Source organism: Montipora foliosa, chromosome 12, assembly GCF_036669935.1.
Source record: "Montipora foliosa isolate CH-2021 chromosome 12, ASM3666993v2, whole genome shotgun sequence".
Classification (NCBI taxonomy): Eukaryota; Metazoa; Cnidaria; class Anthozoa; order Scleractinia; family Acroporidae; genus Montipora; species Montipora foliosa.
Window position 1 is genome coordinate 17579974 of NC_090880.1, and position 23666 is coordinate 17603639.

The 23666-nt window shown below is 39.7% G+C and overlaps 1 protein-coding gene across 4 annotated transcripts in view; it reads left to right on the forward strand.

Moving 5' to 3' along the window:
• LOC137979466 (short transient receptor potential channel 6-like) overlaps nucleotides 1-23666 on the forward strand; it is a 43804-nt gene that overhangs the window by 15375 nt on the left and 4763 nt on the right. For 2 of the 4 annotated variants that reach the window (XM_068826716.1, XM_068826717.1), the window contains exons 6-18: nucleotides 671-871; nucleotides 1838-2000; nucleotides 3816-3860; nucleotides 5059-5100; nucleotides 9783-10038; nucleotides 11312-11665; nucleotides 12999-13025; nucleotides 13853-14045; nucleotides 15325-15507; nucleotides 16540-16609; nucleotides 18977-19098; nucleotides 20226-20347; nucleotides 21757-21962. In XM_068826716.1, coding sequence (XP_068682817.1) covers nucleotides 671-871; nucleotides 1838-2000; nucleotides 3816-3860; nucleotides 5059-5100; nucleotides 9783-10038; nucleotides 11312-11665; nucleotides 12999-13025; nucleotides 13853-14045; nucleotides 15325-15507; nucleotides 16540-16609; nucleotides 18977-19098; nucleotides 20226-20347; nucleotides 21757-21962 — 1984 coding nt within the window. The remainder of the gene's footprint in view (nucleotides 1-670; nucleotides 872-1837; nucleotides 2001-3815; nucleotides 3861-5058; nucleotides 5101-9782; nucleotides 10039-11311; nucleotides 11666-12998; nucleotides 13026-13852; nucleotides 14046-15324; nucleotides 15508-16539; nucleotides 16610-18976; nucleotides 19099-20225; nucleotides 20348-21756; nucleotides 21963-23666) is intronic. The other 2 variants (XR_011118347.1, XM_068826718.1) reach the window with 2 other exon arrangements.

A 23666-nucleotide genomic window follows, 5' to 3' on the forward strand; every position in this document is an offset into this window, starting at 1 on the left:
CGGAGGAAAAAAAAAAGGGTGAAAGCTCTTCGAGTTGCAGGACACTCGATGGAGGGGTCAATCACCACTGCTAGAATGTCATTTTATTGATTAAATAGGTTACTGTTTAGCTGGGAAGGATGGGGAGGGATGGAAATGGCAGTGGTTGACTAGACAGAGGGAAGGGTAGGGAGGGAAGGGTGGGGAGGAAAGGGAAGGGGGAGGGGTCACACTGTCTCACACCCAGGGTTTGTCATGTCGATATCCACGCTGTTTTTAGTAAAAGTGACAATTTTTTGGATGAGCAGTGAGTGCGGGGGAAGGACAAGCATACAAAATAGCTGCATAGATGAAGTAAGTTCCAGGTGACATAAATTATTCTGTTCCAGTCTCACAGATATGGTTTGTGCTGTTGACTGTCACAAAGGGGAGTTTACGGGCACCCCAGGACCCCCTGGCTACGCCCCTGTTAGGCTAGATTTGTGAGCTCTCGTTTCCTAGGTTAACTACAATTCTTTCTGACAAAGTGCTAACGGTCAAAGCACCGTCTCATAAATCCCTTCTTACACTGGGTAATTTGCCTCTGTGGAATCGCTTGATAAAATCATATCTTCTAGTTTAACTCCCTTCCGACGCAGCACCACTGTTTTCTTAGGAACTAATCCTTTCTATATTATTTTTCCTTTTTCAGGTTATTGAGAAGCTTCATGAGCGAGCGGGCAAGAAAGAGCCAAATGCAAATGACTTTATTCATCTCGCTAATCGTCTAGAAGAGTTTACACTTCGATTCTTGGATCCTTTGAAACATCAGAAACGGTGGCGTGAAGATTTTGCCTTAAACCCTAAAACCGAAATCATCTTGGAGACTGCAATCAAACTGGAGCAAAAGACGGTAAGACTAGCAGTAACATAAAACCAGTTAGAAGGTTGCTATGTTATTAGAAGAAATATATAGATTTAGCCAAGCCTAAAAGCGGAGCTCCCGTGTTATTTATTCTTGCAATAAGTCATCTTGGCTTGAGCCTGCGATCCAATCGAAAACCAGTACCTGGTCAGCGGTCATCTAAAATAATCTGACCTCGATGAGCTCTAAACTTGAACCCGCGAAATGGTCACGTGTTACTGGTAAGTGGATACCTTGTTTTGACAAGTGTCAATTAACCATAACATGAATGTGAGTTGTCCCAAAATATTCTCGCCAAATAACTCTGGTTGCGCCACAGAGTGACACATTGGTATACATGGATGGGTGGACGTAAGGTGGTACGGTGAACAAAATCCAATTTTCTCGTACAGATGGGTTACCATATGTTCTTACCACTGGTGCTCCGCGGACGCCTTCGGCTCCGTGCATGAGTCAGTGTATTTTGTGACCAGTACATCCATCATGTAACAATCACCCAAAACGGCGAGAGTCATTTTTGTCTGCTTACGACCCAAGTTGTTAAAGATCCAGAGTTGTCAGCTATTGCTTGTTGACACTGTACTTATTTTAAAGTAGAAATCGGAAAGTTACGGTTAGTTTGAATAATTTATTCTGTGTGTGAAAATCGTACTCACCAAACTGGGCAAGTGATCCTTGATTTAGTACTCGCAAAAAAAAGTTCTGACACTCGTTTGGGCGAGCGGACGCCGGACGAGTGTTAATTTCCAACCCTGCTGTAGATGTAGACACTGGTCAGAGGTTCTTTTTTTTTTGTCCAGGTGCTCTTATGATAATACTGAATTAGATCGATTTTATGGGAATAAACACAGCACTTGAAATTACACTCTTATGGATACTTTTTTCAGTATGAGAGCTGGTTCTGTCCTGTGATATGATTTCCAAGGCAGGTCATTGTATGGTTTTCTTTTGCAGTTTTTCGACCATCCTATAATCGAAGACATCGTAAACGAAAGATGGCATGGTGATCGGCGAGTGGCATTTAGAGCTTCCACTCTTTGGTGGCTGTTTCTCAACATTTGGTGTTTGTTTGACATGGTGTTGTTTCCGCTGTCATTCTTCTTGGCTTTTGCAGCAGGTAACATGAACTTCAAGGTAATTAGGAGCAAGCCGGATTTTGACACTTCAAAATCATCGTGCATCTAATTATCTTCATTTGTAGACATATCTGAGTGGTTTCTTGTCATGCAGTTGCCAAGGAGTCGAAACCATAACCGTTGAGCATTAGGTACCTTTAACAATCGTTTTTTCCTTTTAATGTTATGCAAGTGTCAGGCACTGAAACAAAAAAAAACAGTTTTTCTTTTGACGGCCAAGAAGCCGAGCTGTGGTTGCTACACAAGGAACATTAGCATCAACGATACGCTCGTTATAAGGCGTTTTGAGAAAATGAAAACTGCAACGCCACAAAACTATAATAGTTGTGGTTACACTAGCCCTTTTACCCATGGGTAAATAGCGTTTCCCACCGGCAAGGACGATTTTGTGTGTAACCGCTTTCCCTAGACCAAAACTGCCCCAGGGTTATTTCCACGTATACACCGAAAAAACCTTAAATCTCACGGTGTTGCTTGGCAGAGTACGGCAAAAAATTGTATGATGTACGAAATGCGTGCTGCCGCTTCTGTTTTCCTCATGAATTCAAACCAATTAGTATCACCCAACTAGTGGACTAATGCAAATGCTGAATTTTGATTGGCTACGCTACTAGAGGACTATTAGTTATAGTCCTCGAGTAGCGAAAAGGGTGACGCTTTCTTTCGTTTTATTCCTTAAAAAAGATTTCTTCAACTTGCATTTGCTAACTTTATTATTGCCTTTTCTGCCCTACTAGTTGGGTGATACTAAAACAATTAGACCCTTCGCCCACAAGGGCCACCTTCGCCCACAAGGGCCCTTGAGGGCTACGGGTCTAATTGGTAATTACATTAAATTATTAATCGTCTCGGACGGAAAAGGCAAGCAAACAAAACATAACTACGAAAAGTGATTTGATTGAGAGATAAAAGACTGAACAGAAGAAAACAAGTTTACATTGATCTGAAAGTCAAGACCAGGAACTCCATTTAAAAGGAAGTCAATTTTTTCTTGTCAGATGCTAAAAGCCATTTATCTCCCAACAAGTGCGCAGCGGAGGAAAACTGTTTCGCGCAGAGTAGCAGAACTCGGGCAAAATATAAAAAAAACGTTTTGTTCTTTAAATTAAACTTCTTGCTTTGTGGCGTTCGTTGTCGTTTCATGAACTCCCTAATATTGGATATTGTGGGAGGAGCGGTGGCCTCATGGTTAGAGTGCTCGACTCCGGATCGAGTGGTCCGGGTTCGGGTCCTGGCCGGGGACATTGTGTTGTGTTCTTGGGCAAGACACTTTACTCTCACGGTGCCTCTCTCCACCCAGGTGTATAAATGGGTACCGGCGAAAATGCTGGGGGTAACCCTGCGATGGACTAGCATCCCATCCAGGGGGGAGTATAAATACTCCTAGTCGCTTCATGCTATGGAAACCGGAGATAAGTGCCGGCCTGATGGGCCTTCCTAGGCTCGTAACAGAGACTCTACCTAATATTGGATACCTCGTCCATATGATAAAAAGTATACAAGATGAATAATCACGAAACACTTTCCATTCCGTGATATCAGTTTTCTTTTAGTTTTCTGGATATTTTTGAAATGTGGACTTATCTCTCTGGTCAAATCTTAGGCTCAATTACGAGTCATTCCTTCAGGAGCCCACCCTCCTGCCCCGAAGAGCGAAGACTGGATTTAAGAGAACGGTGGAAAATGTGCCCACTCAGATCAAGGAAATTTTTATCTATGGAACATGAACCAGTTACCGTTTTTGTCAAAGCTTAATATTTCTTGTTTGTCATAGTTATTTTATTGATTCTCTGCAGGATGGTTAGCTGCCCGTTCTCGATTTCTGAGGTCGTTTTTTGAAAGTAAGTTGATCAGTTGAATTGTTAGTGAATCCCTCCTCTGCCGTGGTCTCTTTCAAACAAATTAAAAATCAAGAAGCCAAATCCTGTTAGCGAGCGTGTTAGGCCCTAATTAAATTGATGAGAAAACTATGTACTTGGCGACGGGCGAACGACAACTGAAAAATCAGAGTCCATGACAGGACAAAAAAAAAAAAACATCAATATTTGCATTTGAAAATTTGTAGGTAGAGCCCGCAGACCAGCGGGACACATCTTCCTTTCAGGATAAACGACCTTGCTATCCAGGAGTTCTCACTAGTAGTTCAATGGGTAGAGCATACACCTTATTCCAAAATGGCTGGCACTGGCAGTATTCGTTTGTTTGCTGGCAAATTAGCCCTTTTTGCCTGGCCCTTAAACTTAAAATTCAATTCAACAGAGTATTTAACCTTGAACGAGGCTGCAAGGGCTAATTTGCAAACAAAGAGAAGAATACTAAAGTGGTGGCCATTTTAAAATAAGGCATATCCACCGGTCATAAGGAGGTCGTATGTTCGAATCTTGCATTTAGGACTCTTATTCTTCACGGAGTTGTCTTTTCGCCCGTCGGCAAGCGTCTAATCCGTCCATCCCGCGGGCGCATGACCTCGGATAACGCATTTCTAGCGCTCAAACTGGCTCACTAAAATTTCGGTTTTCTGGTTTTGTTAACCAATCCCAAAAATCGTTTACTTGTTGTGGCCAAACCTTCCCAATCTAAGACCCTTGCCTGACGTTTATACCGCCGACCGCCTAGCTCAGCTGGTTAAGCATCAGACTATCGTGAAGGATGTCGCGTGTTCAAACTCGGGCCAGTTCAACACTCGGGGTTTTAAAATAACTGAGGAGAGAGTGCAACCTTTGTAATTTTGTCCGCGAATGGTTAGGTCATGCATATCCATGTCTTGGTTTGCCCTCTGTGTTACAGCATGGCTTGGAGGGTATACAAATGTATGTTAATGCTCGGAGATACTAGTTAAAACATGCCATCCTACAATCTAATTATAAAATTAATAATTATGGTGGTGACGATGACTACGACGACGATGACGTCGACGACGACGACAACGACGACGACAACGACGACAACGCCGACCCACTGGGACACTTTGCCTCCAAGTATTTTATGACCTGAGTAGATAAGAATCTGAAAAATGTTGTTCCTTCACTTTTATGCAAGGAAGATTATTCTACCTCGGGGATGATGAAGTCAAGTCCACAAGTGAGCATGCATTTTATGTCTAAATCGCGTCTATTTAACAAATAAAAATGTAGGCAAGATCAAAAATGTAGTACGCGACGCAATAGCTAAGTGTCACTGATGAGTGACACATTTTGGCGTCATTTATTTTGAACAGACGCTCGGCCACATGGAATCTGTTTTATTTTTTGTAATAAAGAATTAAGAGTTTTTGATGATGATGTCAGCTATGCGTCTGTCCTCTAATAGGTCATAGTTGGGAAGCAATCACAATGTGTGCATTATCGAGCTTTTTTTTAAAACGTGATTAATGATGTACTTCATGATTCAAGAATGCCATTCTGTACTTTTGATCACATTTACGGTTTATTTCTTTTGATGTTCAGATAAACTTTTCAACGTTAGGTTTTCTTTTCTGCATTTCCGTGGTTGTTTTATAAACGTTTAAAGAGACTTTTGAGTCATTGCATGTCTGCCAAGTGGTACTGTAACTTTGAATTGCCTTTTGACTTAATTCTTGTATCGAGTCAATTTAGTTCGCATCCACTTAATTCCTTGTCTACATTCGTCCAATTCAATCCGTACATCCATTTTAGTTCAACCCCCGTTCGTTCAATTCAATTCTTACATCCATTCAATGTTCGCGCATATTCATTCAATCTTGGGGTCTGGGTCGAGCCGTAAATTTGATTGAATTTTGGGGTCTGAGTCGGATTATTCAAAGAATTCCCGCGCTTTGACACTTTGTTTAAGGTACAATGTAAGAGTGTGCATCGATCTCTTTCGCCATGAATGAAGATCAAGAAAAACTTTAAAAGCGGCTGATCTACTGAAAAGTGCTTTGGATATGCTCCTAAGCGTTCGATCAGGTTCGGGTGCCCGAAACACAACCTGTTTAACAACAACCCGTTCACGTTCAATCGCTGAAACTCTGGTTCGCGCGAGATTCGTGATGCAGACAAGCACAAACACTGGATTTTATCGGAGGTTGAATAGAAATGAACGTCTGAGAGCGGCAGCGGCAGCGGCAGCCACTTCCACGGAGACCAAGAAGAAGTCAAAACCTCTGAAGAAGAAACCATTTGAATTTGCTTTACTAACGGCAAAATCAGAGAAAGCGATGAAGACGACGCTGTACAAACGTTGAACGAAGAAAACATAATCGAAGGCGGCATGATAGAACTTGCTGAGGGCGATAGTGAGGCAACTGTACGAGCAAAGATTGCAATCTCTCTAAAACGTCAGCATACTTTGAATTTGTAAACGTTACCCAGAAAACAGTTTCAGTTTTAAGGTTGGCCGAGAACACAGAGTTCAACTACAATGTTGTGAAAAAGCTGGCCGGGCAGGGTCTCCTTTACATTCGTGTGAAACAGGCATTTGATTTCGTATTGACGGAACAGGTAGACCTAGAAGAAGACCAAAATGAAATAGAGTCTTATCAGCAGGATACAAATTTCACCAGTGCAGGTCGTCCACTACTAGTACAATCACAAGTCATATAGACAGCCCTTCTGTCAGCACCTCACCCAACTTTCAAACAGAGGGGGGCAGCAGTGCTACCACACCAATGCATTATACAGAGAGTTCCACCAACACAGCACATCAAAGCCGGGAGGAAAATGGAAGTAAATTCTATCGAAATATTGTTTCTTTATTTCCTGCAAGTGTTATAGTAGAACCCACAGAAATGCTGCGATACTGGCAGTGTAAGATATTTTATGATCGTCCTTTGGACAGGACCAATGATGAATCTGTACTTGAAGGGGAGACCAATTTCATTGCCGTAGACCGGGATAAAATATTAGAAACAACATTTGATGAATTGAAAGGAATTCAGGATCCAAGAATAACCTTTCAAGTAGAGTTTTGTGGAGAAATGGCTCAGGAAAGTGGAGGTCCAAGAAGAGAGTGGATCCGGCTTTGTAACCAGCACATAAAGAGCAGATATTTGGAAAATGGTCTTAAGAAACACCTTTCTGAAGAGTACTTTTTTTGTGGGACAGATGACTGCCATTGCACTTCTTCAGAATGCTCAATCCCCAAAATATTTTTTTCTGAAGACCTCCTGCTGGACATTTTTGTTAGTGAAGAGAGAGAAGTATCATCATGTGTTTCAAAACTCCGTGAAGGCCTAGACAGTCTGGGGATTCACATGTTTGCCAGAAAAATCCTTCCATTCCTCAATTTGCTTAGGCCAGCCCAGAATAAAGCAACAGTCCCAATGCTCATTCACCTTCTTACAGCAAAATTTTCTGAGGAGGAGTTCCAACAGCCTAATTTATGAGAAAGCTGTGTATAGACCACTTTCATAAATGGCGACCACTTTTACATTCTTTTGTATTTATGTTAATTAGACCTACTGCCCTCGTTTTAAAACAAATATTCTTTTGAAATTTACTCGTCGTAGCGAGGTTAGTAGGGCTTATTAGCATTGAAACAAAAGAATATTTTATTTGGCCGCCATTATGAAAGAGGTCTATGAGAGGTTCTTGAAGTATGTTAGAGAAGTGGCAAGTAGGCGTCGAGTAACCAGCCTTGAGAACATATTGTAATTTGTTTCCGGAGCGAGTGAAGAGCCGACCCATGGATTTGACCAGAAGCGAAGCCATGCATTGAATTTGTGCTAGCAACAGTAAAAGAAGCAAAGATAGATCACAGTGAAGACGACACTGGCAATAACTCTATTTATGGAGAGGTAAGTCTAAATTTGTGTGTTTCCATCACACTGATTTTTAAGACTTACCAAACTTTTCGTCGTTAACAAAAGCATTTAAAAACAGGCATTATTGTTCTTGTTCTTGTCGAGTACAAAAAAAGGAGAAAATATAACAAAGTAATGTACTGGCTACCTGAAACAACCATAGGGGGTTAGTAAAGACAGGAAGACATTCAAGGAACGAAGTACACCCTTCGTGATACTAATGTACCCAATCTTAAAGCTGCGTTCCTTGGATCTACCCTGTTAAGGCTCTCTCTGATGCGCCTTCTCAGTACAGTGTACCCCATTGCCCTAAAGTGTCCTCGTAGATAACGTTCACCTGTGGTTGATCCATGTCTTCAAATGAAATCACGAATAGTGCCGTCAATTTCTTCATCAGTAATGGTACTGAAGCGAGACAAATGCTCTAGATCAAATAAACGGACTCGGCGCATTATTGTCCAACGAAATACTCTGAAAACCCTAGCAATCTTTACTCAAGTGAAACCTATCCCTCTTAAATCTTCGAGTACCTCTGGCGGAATGTTTATCGATGGTCTACCTGGGCGTTCAATCCTTTAGCGATTGGCAGGAGAGATAAGTAACACTGGATGGCCTTGTTATACTGTTCCCAAAATGTTGGAGAAATTTCTCGAGTAATTCAGTAAACACCAGTCTCAGATCATTCAACTGTTTTACGTCAGTTTCGTCGGTAACTATAGTCGCCAACTGATGATAATCTTATCGTTCTTTCAAAAGATATACATGATTAAAACCTCGGAAACATGTCGGTCGCCCCTACCAAATGAACTTAGAATTTCTTAAGTCCTTCTTATCACGTGCTCAAAAAATTCCTTTCTCTCGGAATCTCCTTCCTCGTCAATGTACTCTTCTGTTCCCACCATCTTTATCATGAGGTCGTTCTGTCCCAGCATCGTCCTAGCAGATTTTACCGCTCGACCCAGACCCCAAGATTGAATGAATATGTGCGAACATTGAATGGATATGAGAAGTGAATTGAACGAATGGGGATTGAACTGAATGGATGTACGGATTGAATTGGACGAATGTAGACAAGGAATTAAGTGGATGCGAACTAAATTGACTCGATACAAGAATTAAGTCAAAAGGCAATTAAAAATGAAATTGAATACACAAGGATTCGATTGAATGAACACAGAAATTAACTTGAATAAATACAGATTGAATTGAACGGATACAGAAATGGAATTCAATTAATCAAAAAATTAAATTGAATAAATACGAATTAGATTAAATGAATGCAGAGATTGAATTGAATAAATAAATGTTAAATTGAATCAAATTAGAGCTATTGAATATTGTTACACTTGGCTTGGCATACATTTTTTTCTTATTTACTTATTTATTTATTTATTTTATTTATTTATTTATCTTCGCCTCCTTCGAATACAATACTTATGAACATAGAATTCTTGGGCGCGGGAGACCACTACAGCCTAGCGAATTACAGTGGATCCCTCGTTAATGAAAAATAATAACTGAAGCTACTCATATATAAACAAAAAATGAAAATAAATGAAAAGGAAGCAAAACAAGAGTTCAAATTGCCAAAAACAGCATGACGGCGGGCAAAGGAGAGACCTCGCTATGCTGCACCTGGGACATATTGTTTTCCAGATCTAGGGCTTAATTGTAATATTGAAGTAGTGAACGCTTAACTGAGGCTAGGGAGATGCCACTTGTGCGTAACTCATGCAGCGGGCAGAACATTCCATGTGCGGCATGCGCGTGTGAAAAAAAGAGCGTTGATAAGTAACAGTGCTACTTCGCTTAGGAATGTAGCTTTTCTTCCATTTATGCTTATTTTCGGCCAAGTTTTCGTTTTCTTCAAAGTGGGGGAAGGGGCTAAACGTCCCTCTGTCCCTGAACATTACCTCGTTCACCCCCGATTTTCCCTTTCTATCAACGTTTTTCTTTTGGAATGAAAGAACACTAACAGGGTTGTATTTTTCCTTCACAGGTATATACAAGCGATACAAAGTCATCTTTACACTTCCCTACTTTATTTTCGTTCGGGATACAATCAGCTACTTGGCCCTCCTAGGTCTTTATTTAGCAATTTGTCTTGAGCCCTCGCAAATCGCATTCAGCAATTTGGAGTGGGCCATTTTAGTGTTTCAATGTGGTCGCCTTTTGATGGAAATCAATCAGATTTTACACCTCATCCGTTCGGAAGACGTGAGCAGGAAAGCAAGAGTATTCAAGAGTTATTTTAGGTATCTGATGGCCGGCATTGATTATGGCACCGTGTAGCCTATGCACTGTCTGCAATGGACAGTGCAGTTTGTTAAAGTGCTACTATGACCGAGAAATAATTCTATTTTTTCTTTGGATTTCAAAGCTATGTTAACTAAACATCAAGTGATGCAAGTCTTTGGCCTTGTTTAAAAAAAAGACACCTGTTTATTTTAACTGGAATTTTCCTACTTAATGGTCCGCCATTACTTAAATTTAAAATCTTGAGAGAGCTGGATTGACAAACACTCACTGGTTTATGAATGCAATGGGTGTGTACACGGCTGAATTAATATGCACCACGGGAGTTTCGAGCTTTCAGACTTTTGAACTCACGTCTTGCTTCTATATCAAGCTACATTCACACTCTTAAATTTTAAGCTAGTGCGTAAATGACTTAACTTTTCTATAGATCCAACTCGTTGATGTCCAATCGGCCAGTTTTTAACGTGAGTAATGGCGGACCATGAAATTAAAAACTTACACTCAAAGTAAACAGCTTTTGGATAAAAATCAAAGCTCGAAATTTTGCCATTCAGTTGTTAAGCAAACACGCTTTCAAAATCTGAAGGAAAAAAGGAAGTGATTTTTTTGTCATAGTAGCACTTTAAGAACACAATATCTACCCCCAGTAGTTCAAAAGCCGGAGAACTTCACCGTCCGACAGTGTCTGCCTTTTCAAAGATATAATTATTTGCTGACACGACCGTCAAAACATGAACCTGTAAGTGAAGGTGTAAATGAAACCGGTGCCCAATTTGGACACGGCTTGTCGGCTTATCAAGGCGTTATAATTTTTACCCTCCGAGCCTGGGTTGCCCGTGGCCTCCTACTCAAACGTTGCAATTAAAAAAGCCGTACTTTATTGTCCTGGTGACTTTCTCGCTTTCTGTGCAGTTATTTGCCTGAACTTAACGCGATTTAAGCGACTTCTTAGCTTCCCGGGTTAGGAGTGACAACCTGGGACAATATAGTACAGCTTTTTTTTTATTGAGAACTTTTGGGTGTAAATAGTTTTTTGAGTGTTTGTTATCGGGATTCCAATACAAATCCTTATACTTTTTTTACCCTCCGAGCCTGGGTGTCCTGTGGTCAGACCCCAAGCAGTTGCGAGATGCAGTTATCATTTTAAGGTAATGTTTGGTCAGTGTAGGGCCAAATTTGTTTGTTCCATACAATTTGTTGGCATGATGCAGTTATTTAAAAAATAACCACGCCATGAAAGTAACATAATGTACATTTTTGTTTCTGCAGAGATCGTTGGAACCTTTTTGACTGTGGAGTTCTTTCCATTTATTTCTGTGCAATTCTCCCGCTAAGAATATACACGTGGGTGGAATCAGAATCAGTAGCAAACAACAGCATACTGGAAATAGCCGGATATCTTTATGGTTCCAACACGTTTGCACTAACTGTGCGAGTTTTTGGCTCCATTTTGGAAACAATTGAAGGATTTGGGACAATTCAAATCGCCTTATTTCAAAGTATCCTTGATGCGAGTGTGATAGTGCTACATTTTGTAGTTGTTACTTTGGCATTTTCAAGCACATTAACAAAGGTCTTTGTCGTTGAAAGGTCGATTGCCAAAGAGGAGAATGAGACGAACTTGTAAGTGTCACATTTGAAAACTGTTTTTATTCTATTTACTGAATACCCGGCCACTATTGTGTTCTTGTAGCGGCATCGTTTCAAGAACGAGGCATATAACAATATACGGCATTCATATGCAAATACGTGGCCAGGTATTCTGCAGTTTAGCATGGGTGGGCTCCCCAGCACAGTCACAAAGAAAATCAGTCGTCATGTGCCTGAAAAAAAAACATGGCAGAAGCAGTGACGCGTGACATGGCTTCTTCTGATTGGTTAAAATTGGCGACGCTTTGGTTGTTTCGCTCGCAAGTTGTATCTAAAATTTTAACTAATGCAGTCGTGCACGACTGATAAAACAAAGCGAATATCAGTCGTGCAATAGTCTACTTGACTTTCGTAAAAATTTTTTCATCAATTTTGACTGATCACGATCTTCTCTGATCCAAAGCTGTGCAAGACTTATCGTCCACGGTTTTTGCAAAGGTTTTAAAACCTCAACTTCACTAATGCTCGAAGTAATGCGTGACATATTAGAGTCGCGTTGCCAGCGCAGTAACGTTGCGCACAAACAATTAGCGCGAACGTCCTTAAGGTCCCTAATCGCTTACCTTTGTCTCAATAATTACAAACTCTTTCCCAGGGTCTTTCTTATCCCCTTCCCCTGGAGAGGGAAGAAGACCCTGGGAACGAGATTGCAATAGTTATTATTGTCCGGCCCCTCTTTCTACTTTTCTTTTGCCTTCCCTCTCTGATGGACTGAGACTTTACCCGAAGATTCCTTAATACCTTGAAAATTTACCACTGCATCTCTTCTCTGTTAGTATTATTGCCTTGTCAGTATTTCTACATCATTCGTTTCATTAGAGACCTCCAAAAGCCAAACCTCGAACATTAATTGAGCGCAGAATTCAATAAATTACGTTCCTTGTTGGAAATGCCTTCCCCGAGATGGTAGTATGGAATGTGGTGACGCTAAGCATCACACAGTTTTATCATCAATTGCATTTGATGCGATATAGTTAGATGAAATGCGATAAGTCGCTGTAGTAAGTCGGCAGGTCGCAGGCATTTACCGACTTCTATCAATCGACTCTTAAGTGGAATTACCATCAATTTCTACGCTTCCATTCCATTCTACATTGAAATATACACGTAGGGTTTCCTTAAAAAAAAAAAGAGGAATGGACAAAACTTGTTACAAATGTTTTTGTTTTACTTTTTATTAGGGAGGTGTCATGACATTTGATGTAACGTCAGGAAGTTTAGGATTTTTATCTTGATGTGTAACTTGTAGTAAACAACAAGAACAAAAGGAATAAGTTAGAGGATATTTTTTGTTTTTGTATTTCAGCCTCTGCAACCAAACAGGAGTACTGTGGTAAACGAAAAACTTATTTGTCTTGTGAGATCTTGCAGTAATCACCTGTCCTCGGCAATTGAGCCACCTCCCATAACGTTTCCTTTTGCATGCAAGTAGTACACCAAGTGGGGGCTCTACGTCGGGTGGAGCTGTGGTCTGTGGAGCCCTGAAGCTCCACAACCCTAACCCTAACCCTCGTTCAAGTCACTGAATATTTAATTCACGTCTTATAGGCAGCACTTGCGCTATTGAGATGGTTGTGTAATGTATGTGTGATGGCTTACACTTTTTCTTAACAAGTTACACTTTGTCTTGATAAGTTTTACTTTTCTACGTCCGACACTTCAACCTTTAAACATAAATTTCAAGGTTTCTTACATTAGGAATCTATTGCAAATAAAATCACCGTTTTATGCATAAAAAATAACAACAAACCTTTGATGCCACGTTTGTGACCGATAACACTATACCTTTTTTTTTTTTGTATTTTTCCAATCTTGTGTGACGGTTACAGTCCGACTTTCAAGTCATCATATATTTAAATCACGTTTCATAGAAAACAATAGTGCTATTGCGTTTTAACTACTATATAGCAACGTTTATCTCTGAGGAAAAGAGACCGAAACTGGACTAATATCTTTTAAACGCGTTTGAGTGAAGAGTTAGGGTATATATAAGGGTTAGGGTTGTGGAGCTTCAGGGCTCCCGCACAGTTCCACCCGACGTAGAACCCCCACTTCGTATACTACTCATGCATCTCCCCAGACTAATGTTCCCAAAACCTTTTAATGTCATTTCTTTTTTTTTTTTTTTTTTTTTTTTTTTTTTTAATTTTTGTTTTACAGTTGGTGGAAAATAACTGATCATCTGGGAAAGTCCATTCTTGACTTATCAGATGGACTGGACTTCTTTGGCCCCCCCGATTCACTGTCAAAACATCTCGCTTATGTTTTGTTCGGCTTTTATCTCGTAATGGCTCTCATTTTTCTTATTAACATGTTAATTGCTCTGCTGTCCAATACCTACCAACGAGTACAGGTACGGCTCTTTGTATGCGTGTTTTATCACTTCTTTTATACCATATACCGTTGTTTTGTCAACCCTTAACGAGACAATGCACGGCACCATTTGAGAACCTTTGCGGTGTAATACAAAATGGCTTTATTTTTGGTTTTAAGGGCAGTCCCTCTTTTGCCGCTGAGTTAGTCATCTGGATTTTGCGTGGCATTTTCGCATTTTGTGTTTGTGTGCCTGTCTTGTCCTTGCGCTCGAGTAACTAGCGGTTAGAGCGGGTCTTGAACCCAGGATCTTCGCGTCTCAAGGCAAGCGCCCTAACCTAACCCGACACTTGAATTCAAATCCAGTAGAGCGGGATTAGAGTGGAATAGGCCATTTTCGTTGATCATAGTTTTTGGCTTTCCTTCTGCCGTAGCCGTAGGCGAGTGCAATTTGAGAACTTTTAGGCATGTCCCCGTACCTTCCTTGGAAAGTGCCTCCAGCATTCGATTTACCAATAACCGCTAACAAAAATCCCGTACCTGCTGAGCTGAAATTTAGGGAGAACACTGCGAGTTATCATAAAGAAGGAAATTCGCGAGCAAGTTCCTACGATTTTTTATTTATTATATACTCCACAAAATTATTCCCTCGCTGTTTTTCCATAGCAACTTCCGTATTGCACTCTGTAATCTCGTTGCACTCTATAAGCTATTTATGTATTGGTCATTGACCAATCAGAAACGCGATGTTCTGTTGAGTGTAAAATAAGTGTAGGAACTCGTATGAACTTGCTAGTGCATTTCGTGATTTATGGGCACGAGTGATGTTTTGAAACTTTTCAACTGATTGCACGAGCCGTAAAATTTGATAACTTTCAAAACATCACGAGTGACCATAAATCACGACATGCACAAGCGCGTTCATACGTTTTTTCAAATTTCTTATATTCTCAACACGTCTGACCTTGTCGCTCAGTCAGTTCTCCGGACAGAATTTGTTCTTGTTTGAGTCTATTTTTATTACTAGGACAAACGCACAGGTAAATTATATATAAGTACTCAAATGCTAAGTGATATACGACAACGTTTCTCGTTCCTTTTAAATCCAGTATCCTAACCACTGCATCAGATTGCCTCCTACATAATGTCCTTCTGTAAGTAGACTTAAAAGTCTTGCCTTTTTGCTTTTGTCAAAACAAGAGAGAAACTTTAAGGGACTTCTCCGAGTCTTTTTAACTCGGTCCTCTAATGGCGCCTTATCCCATTGAGAAATTAATTGGTTGGTCTTATCTAGCAGCTATTTGATGATTTTTCTTCAGGACAATTCTCGTAAGGAATGGGCATTCCACAAAGCGGTTACAATCCAGACGTATAGTAATTATCATCCCATTCCTGTTCCTTTTAATATCATATCCACACTGGTTATGTGCATTTGTGGTTTCTGCACAAAGCGAAGAGATGACGATGTTGATGCAGTGGCAAAACGCGAACAACATGAAAGGGTATGAAGACTATATGGGGAAAAAGATATTTCTGAAATGGTTGTCGCAACCTCATGCAGGGTGTGCACAAAGATTGTTTTGACATCGATTTTATAGTAGAAAGAAATGGCCGAAAATTAGTAATGCCAAAACGGCGGCAAAACAGTTATGGTTTACTCAACCCAGTTTACGTTTAGTAGGTGTTAAAACAGTACTTCAAATTGACAGTTGAATCCATGCAGTGCATGAAAATGACGCCATTTTGTCTCTTGTAAATCGGCAAAAGGCATTCCGTTTTGGGAAGACCTTTATTCCTTCTCAGGGAAAATAGCATCGCCTTGCTTTTAAGAATGGGCTATTAGCAAAGAAAAACAGAAAATTAAGTTTTTAGTTTGCCGTTTTCAGTGTGATAAAATCGAAACCAAAGAAATGTACTCTGACCTGTGAAGACACCCCCCTCCCCTCTTTAATCATGCGAACCAATCAAGACCAAGCGAACGAAAAAGTCGGCACTAAACACGCACCCAAGCTTCACCCAAGCACTGTTTGTTTTGGTGTGGGCACCAAAGAACCAAAGAAACGGTGGCCAAGTTTATGTTCCAGACTAATCCTTCAGGAACTGAATTCTGGTCTTAAGCAAACTTCTGTGGTTGTTGTTGTTGTTTCTGCCGACACGAGTCACGTCTTCGAATATGCTCTATGGGCAGTTATTCAATAACGTCGCAAGTTTATAAATTAACGACAAAGTAAAATTCTTTGGCAAACGAAAACTGCAATAAATTGAAAGGTGCATTTGGTAATACTAAAAATATGAAGGAAAAGCCATAACAGTTGAGGTGGAGAGATTTATTGTGATCTCTCTATGTTCAGCTCATGGGTAACACAGGCTGTCATTATCCCGCCATACAGGTTATTTTAATTATGTCTAGCAAGCTGTCCTCAATTACTGTGTTTTTTTTCCAGTTTGCCAAGTTGAGTGATCTAAGCAATGGTTTGAACAAACTCGTTGATTTAACAAAAACTCCAACTCCTGTATCTTTTATCTTTTTAAAGCTGGACCATTTAGTTATCAACCTTCAGCATAAATATACCTTGAAATATGGCGACTCTTTTCCTCCAACTTGTAAGTATGACAGATTATCTCTGTACCTATTTTAAATAATACATAGATTTAGCCTAAAAGCGGAGCTCTCGTTTCTAACACCAGAAAGCAATATAGTGTACATGGAAATAGCTATGCTCCTGCATAAAGTAATACATAAAGTGACGAGCAACGGGATAAAGAGCAGGAAAGAGCACAAGAGAAGAGGCTACGAAATTTGAGAAATTTAAGTGAAGAAATCTTCGTAATCAACGCAAAGTTGAGAGAAATAGAGCGACAGACAAAACACATTTACAACGGTTAGCTTTCAGGTAAGCTTAATGTTTTCCTCCTTTAATTATAAGCTTATACCTTATTCCAAAATGGCTACCATCTTAATATTCTTTTGTTGGTATTCAAATTAGCCCTTCATGCCTCGTTTTTAAGCTCAACAATCGAGGAATATGTATGCGCATAAATCAGCGGCCATCTTGGAATGAGGTGTATGTGCCTCGATGCCTCACATATTTTGTAAGACTAGATAAAAAGGGAAGAAGGCCTCACTGAACGTTTGCAATTCCGTATTGACAGAGATTCTGACATATTTCAACAATCACATTTATAGACTTTACGCGTCTACTAGGTGTCCAGTTGTGAGCTGCTCTGTTTGACTGTGAAATTACAGTCGAGTAAGCGAATTTATTTTTTTCTCGGTGCGTGAGAGGACGGAATTCAACAAATCCTGCAATCTGATTGATTCCGGGAGCGGACAGAATTTTCTCATCCGGCCCGCTCACGGTGGGCGGAATCCTAGCCTTGGTTGCGTGAGCTTATGTGATGACCTTAAATTTCCATTTTTTTGACACCGAATCCGTTTACATACAGAAGTTACTTTTTATTAGACACGAGGTTTGGAAATAGAAGTACAATAAAAATATTTTGCATTGAAACGTTCAGTTTGTAAGTCTCCTTAATATTGCATTCACTATCAAGCGCGGTGCGATTAAAAGTGTTTTCAGAGAGGAAAGGAGAGAGAGGAAAAAAATTAATAAGTTATATTTACTACACTTTAGGTTGACGTTTTAGTTATTAAAAGATTTTTGCTGTTGTTCTGAACTGAAGAGAAGAGGGAGTAAAGGTTGTCAATCAAACGGAAAATGTTGTGAAAGAAATTACTGTGCATCTTATTTCAGTTTTAGTTGTTGATTAAAATTGTTAGTTACTGTTTGCAAGGCTTGTTTGTTTACTGCTGTCAGCTCAGAGGTGTTTGATCTGTTTGATCGCTGTAATGACGATTAATTTTGAACTTTATGCAGAAGCATAGTTCTTTCCATGAACACTTTATTGCTTTCTGGGGTTAGAAACGGGGGCTCCGCTTTTTGGCTTTGCTAAATCTATATATTATGATTTCCTGCCAGAAAAACGCAGGTTGCCAAATGCAACGCTGCCACGCGACTTCCTTCCAAGGAAAATTGCTCGAACACTCCTGTCCCGGGAGGCTCTCCCGCCTCCCCACCTCAACCCCGAGAGTCTGAACGGGCGGGTCTACGTGACATCATAACGAAAAGTTTCTCGCATGGATAAAGTTTCCAAAAAAATGGAACTCATGGTGCACCGCTGGCGCGCGAAGCGCGCCTCAGCTCCGCTATAAAACAATTGTCAATGTTGCAAACATTTTAGGTAGTGCTTTCTTCAGTGCAAGTGATACATGAGATGCAAGTCTGAATATAAACATCTTCTAAATGTTGACTTCATAAGTAGAAATGTAACATAAAGAAAAATGTAGAAAGCGTGTACAGACACAGTTTAACTTAGTTGAAGTTGTTGATTCAGGGAAGTTTTTTGGCCTACAGTGCCTACAATGCTGAAAATCAATCGTTGGTCTGTATTTAAAAGCCATTGTCTCTCCTGCTCACAAGACCTTTTGATATAAAAAAAAAATGCAGAATCTTGGCTAATTTCACGGCTTTGTGAGCGTTTATATATGTCTTTTTTTTCCTTAAGAAAAAAGAAACAACTTTGTTATACCCCGTATCAGTTCAAGTGAAGGCCTAGTTAATGTGAAGAAATTTCATTTGAAAGGAGTTGGTTTTCCAAGGGAAGTGATTTTCGTAAAGGTCCCTTTACGAAGAACAAATGCGCTTTTAAGAGTTGAAACTGTCAGCTCTCTTCAAAATTAGCAGTAGGAAACGGAAAGGATATATTAGGAGGTTTAATTGAAAAAGAAAAAATATTGCCAGCGTTCTATTAATGGTTATAGCCATGTTTTGGTTGTATGGCCCGTTTGATGACACAAGTTCTTTGGAAATCAGTACATTGCAATTCACTCTTACCTTTCGGATTAAAACAATAATAATGACATCAACCTTGACAAATAAATTTGGTTATTCAATTTTTTGCTTGTTTTAGATAAATTGGATAAAGTGGTCGATGATGCAGAGAACACCTCCAGCATGGTCAATCAAGTTCTTTACAAAACCTTTACAAAACAGCAGGGCTATGACAAAGCTCTTCTACCGACCGGTGCTAAGGTATTGATTTTTGCAGTTTCGTGGCATACGTTCATTCATTGTTTTGTACAACGACGTTTTGCAATTTTGTTCCGATGGTGATTCTAGCCAACACAGGGTGCTGTCTTTGAACTTGAATCGAATTTAGACAGTGCTTTCATGAGGGATTGGTTATGGGCGAATGGTTGCCCAGTCTCCTGGTTCAAGCCTCGCATAGTCTTAATCTTTAAGGAGAGACGCACTTGGATTCCAAATATCTTGAACTAAGGCCTTGAATTTCGTTCCACTTTGAATGTGGTTGAGAAGGAAACCAACAATTTTCAATTGTTGCGGTCGAATTTTTGGGATCCAGCTCGAAAGTCAGCAATGTGTTTAACGATTCTTAGCCTTTCTGTTTACGGGCAACTTAAAGCAGTTATTTGGATTTGGTATCTATTGTATTGGATTTGGTATCTATTGTAATGGCATGAGATTAAAAAAATTTACAGCTTTGTCTTTTAAAATTGAATGCTGTATTGGATCGTTTGCAGCCAATTTGGCGGTTTTCTTTAAGGTTTTGGGCTCCTTGTGGGCCGCTGTGCTCTTCTTTTTGATGCTATTTTGTTCTCACTGCATTGAAAGCTTTTTTTCTCTTTACTGCAAAAGGTTCTGTCCAATGCATGAATAGTGTGTTAAGTGTGTCATGATAATACCGTGTATAACATTTGTAAACTGCATAGGCCACTTTCAAAAACATCGTACTCTTTGTTTCCCCCATAATTTTGCATAAGCATAATGATTGTTTCCAATTTTTCTTGGGGCTTACAGTGGCCCAAGCTAAGAGAAAATAAAAACAATGCTCATGCAGAATTTTGGTGGGAAAACAAAGAGTATTATGGTTTATTTTGAAAGAAAAACGTGCTGGTTAAGTCCTTCGAAACTTTTTCAATTTTTTTGTTTCATTCAATTGCTGTTTATGTTGGTTATTATATTGTATAAATATTAAAATAGAGCCTTACCTCTTCCTGCGAATGAAGACGATTCCTAATTAATCCGAATGCTCTCCCATGGCCGGTGGGAAAACATTTATCTTCGGATCTTTACATAGGATGAAGTAATGCTCTCTTCCTCATTTTGCACGTGAATTATCTGTGAAATAGCCATTGAAGTTGATTTTTAGGCGTGGGAGACCAGTAGACACATTGCTGTGGAGGGGTTTCTTTTGCTATCGACAAATTATGGAAGTGCAAGATACCGGACAGCGTTTTCTCGCAGATTTCCCCATTTTGAGGTGAGTTGTGGATGTAGCGTTCGCGACATAGAATCCTTGCAATTCAGGCCGAGTTTAAATCTAGTAGTATGAAAGAATTTCTAAAATGGTGGTCGTGGATTAAAACAATTGCAAAAGTGAAACTGCGTGGAGAATCAATAAGAGAGGGGTCCTTTTGTACTTATTTCTCCAGTTTATGATGTAGCCAGGTTTTAACTGTCCTGGAAATTTGGGATTTAATTGGCGTTGAATCAGAATCTGTCTCCTCTAAGACCCCCTCCTCCCCCGGATATTTTTTAATCGGCAACTTCAGTTTTCTTTGTGGGCTCGCCTTCCTTCCACACCAATCGGGCGAATCCGCAACTCTTTGAATGCGCTCTCCAGAGAGGTCACAGAGGAATCCTGGATACTAGAACGTATCTAGATACGTGTAGACAGGGCCTAAAGGGCCGACTCCTGGCCTTCTGACAGTTTAGGATTTTCAAACGATCATGCTGTGTTTTATTTAAATTGTTACTTTAAGATTAACTGTAGTTCCATGAACTATCTTGAAAGCAGAGCGCACTTCGAGCTTCCGCCTTAAAGGGGCAGGTCAAAATGGGTAAAAATCTAAATTGGTACTCTAACTCACACGTACAACATTCCTGACAACCCACTGACAAGATATGAATTAATTTTTTGGCACAAAAAACTATTCGTATTTAATTTTTGGTTTCTTTCTTCCATCTTCTCCATCCTTGGCTGCAAACAAAAAAGAATAGCTTAAGTGCACTTCAATGGTCATTGGTAACAAAACAAGGACGTCTATTGGTGTTTTGAAGTTTGACTGAAATAGCTCCAACAAAATCATAACTTTAAATCAAAGAAAATAACCTCTACAGTCAAATTTGTTTTTATCCGAAATAAATAAGTTTTATAAAACGGTTTATTTTATTTAATAATCAAGTGATGTGTTATGATTGCCCTATGGCTATTATACAAAGGTTTTGGTATGAGTGTTTTTACGTGATGTCACGGCGGCCATGTTGGTGTTCCTAAACAATGGAACGGCGGGCGTGTTGGTTTCCCAACTAATCCTCCGGGAATAGACCATATTCGTATTCTCAGTATTGAACTGGAACTAGCTTGCAATGGAGGCTAATGCCGGGAAATCTTTTCAAATGCAAATGCTTTTTAAAATATATTCCCCCGCCTTAGCCTCCGTTGCAAGCTAGTTCCAGTTCAATACTGAAAATACGATCTTCCATTGAGCTCTATGCAAACGTTGTCTTTTGTTTCGGTGGAAAAACAAGGTTACTGATCACGTGAGTGAAAACACTATTTTCGTAATACTTTAATTTGAACAATTGTTGTGAGAGGTAAGGTTCCCTTAAAATCTAATCAGTATTGATGTTGTTGAAGCACTTTTTCAGAATGCACTTCTTTCACAGAGAATCAAAACTTGTCTTCGATCTGTTGGTTCAGGTAATGGTATTGGAAAATGGAGTAACAAAGTGGTTTGCATTGGGAATCGTCTTTGACGATTACATGCATTCGCTACCAGGAAAGACACAAGGAACTGTGGGATTCCACACGGGCGAAAGAACAATCTGGACAACTGACGAGGATGGCACTTTGACTAAAATGCAGACTAGAGGTATGGAGGTCCATGTTGCTCATTTCTTAACCTAGGACCTCGTTCTTAAATAGCGAAGAAAATGTCAATCAATCAATCAATCAATCAATCAATCGTTTAATGTATCCAATAGCAGGTATAAACCTGAATTACAGGAAAGGTCAGAGACAGCAAACATATCTAGCATTGGTATAGATCGTTTTCACGTGACGTCATCATTTTCTAAAATCCAAAACTAAAGAGCCACGAAAGTTTTTATCCTCATCAGGCATAAGAGGCGGTAAATTTGTATCCATTTGCAATTTTAAAGCTCAATAGCGTGCTTCGTTTGGAAACCAGAGCATTTTGAATTTCTGAGTTATAGCGGTGCGTGACACGAGGCGACGATCGAGTTTATTGAGAAATATATATTTATCTCATGGTTTTGAGCCTTTTTAGAATTTAAAGCATTAGGAAAAGTGCTTAGGTAAATAGCTGTCTGTTCAGTACAGATGATCACTCGCCTAGATAGCCAAAGTAAGTAACAGATGTTGACACTATTTTCCGGCCGCCATATTGGTGCACCACAGATATGCAGCAACATGGCGTTTTCATAAGTTGGGCTCTGTAAATTTCTGCGAAACATTTCGACGAATATCTGAAGTTTGGGGAAACGCACAGGCCTAAAACTTGGAGAAGTGTCTTCTTCATTTATCTTCTACAACATCACGAATTCTTGACTTTTTCCACTGCATGGTTTTCGATTTATTTTTTTATTGCGTGACAGTGAAAACGATCTATTTAACAGTAACAAAGTTATTAATTAGAGTAGAGTAATTTACTCAGACTATTAATTTTTCCTTAGAATAAATTTTCAAAGCACCCGTCGTATTAAATCTTTCTTTCCTTACAAGGACAGACTTAGGGCCGTTGCCAAATGGCTAAGGTCTTATGTAGAGCTGCCTGTTGAGACTGAAAGACGACTGCATTACAGGAAAACTGAACGTTATTAATATATTCCTGATAAAATTGAATCATAACCTGGACTATTTGTTTCTTTACTTACCACTTTGTCTTGATAACGCAATGATGAAGCAATAATGTTCCTATTAAATTTATACATATATATGCACAGTCAAACATTGATTATTCGGACGTTAATTGTCACGATTTTTTTTTTCTGGTCAAAAGTTGTTCGTGAATATCAATTAATAAGGATGATGCTACTTAAAAGCGTGTATCACCTTGCTTTTATTGTTGCTACTCAAAAGCACTTTCCTTCTGAAACTCATTGCTAGAGGTAAAGTACTGCAGATATTATGAAATTCTGACAAGAGCTGTTTTGTCGCTTAGTGAATTCCTATGCTATGTTTACTAGATCAACCTTTGGATCGATTTATTGCGATCTTCTCTCAGTTGTTACATTTATTCGGCAATAATTTTCCAACATCACTGCGATCGGGGTTTTTTCTCCTCGTTTGGTCACGACAAGGCATAATTTAGATGTTCTCTTTCCTGACACTGCAAATCACACATTAATTTTCATATACGATTTTTTGTCGGAGTTTCAAGGTTCCCTTTATTTACATATCCAGCCTGGCATCTAATGCAATATGATTTGCTCATTCCGAGCATGCGCCTGCAAGTAATGCAGGACTCTCTCTTTTCCCGCCTGGGTTCCAGGCCCATTTTCAGGGCGGGGTAAGAGTCCCGGAACAGGACTATAACAGTGCACGATATTGTTTG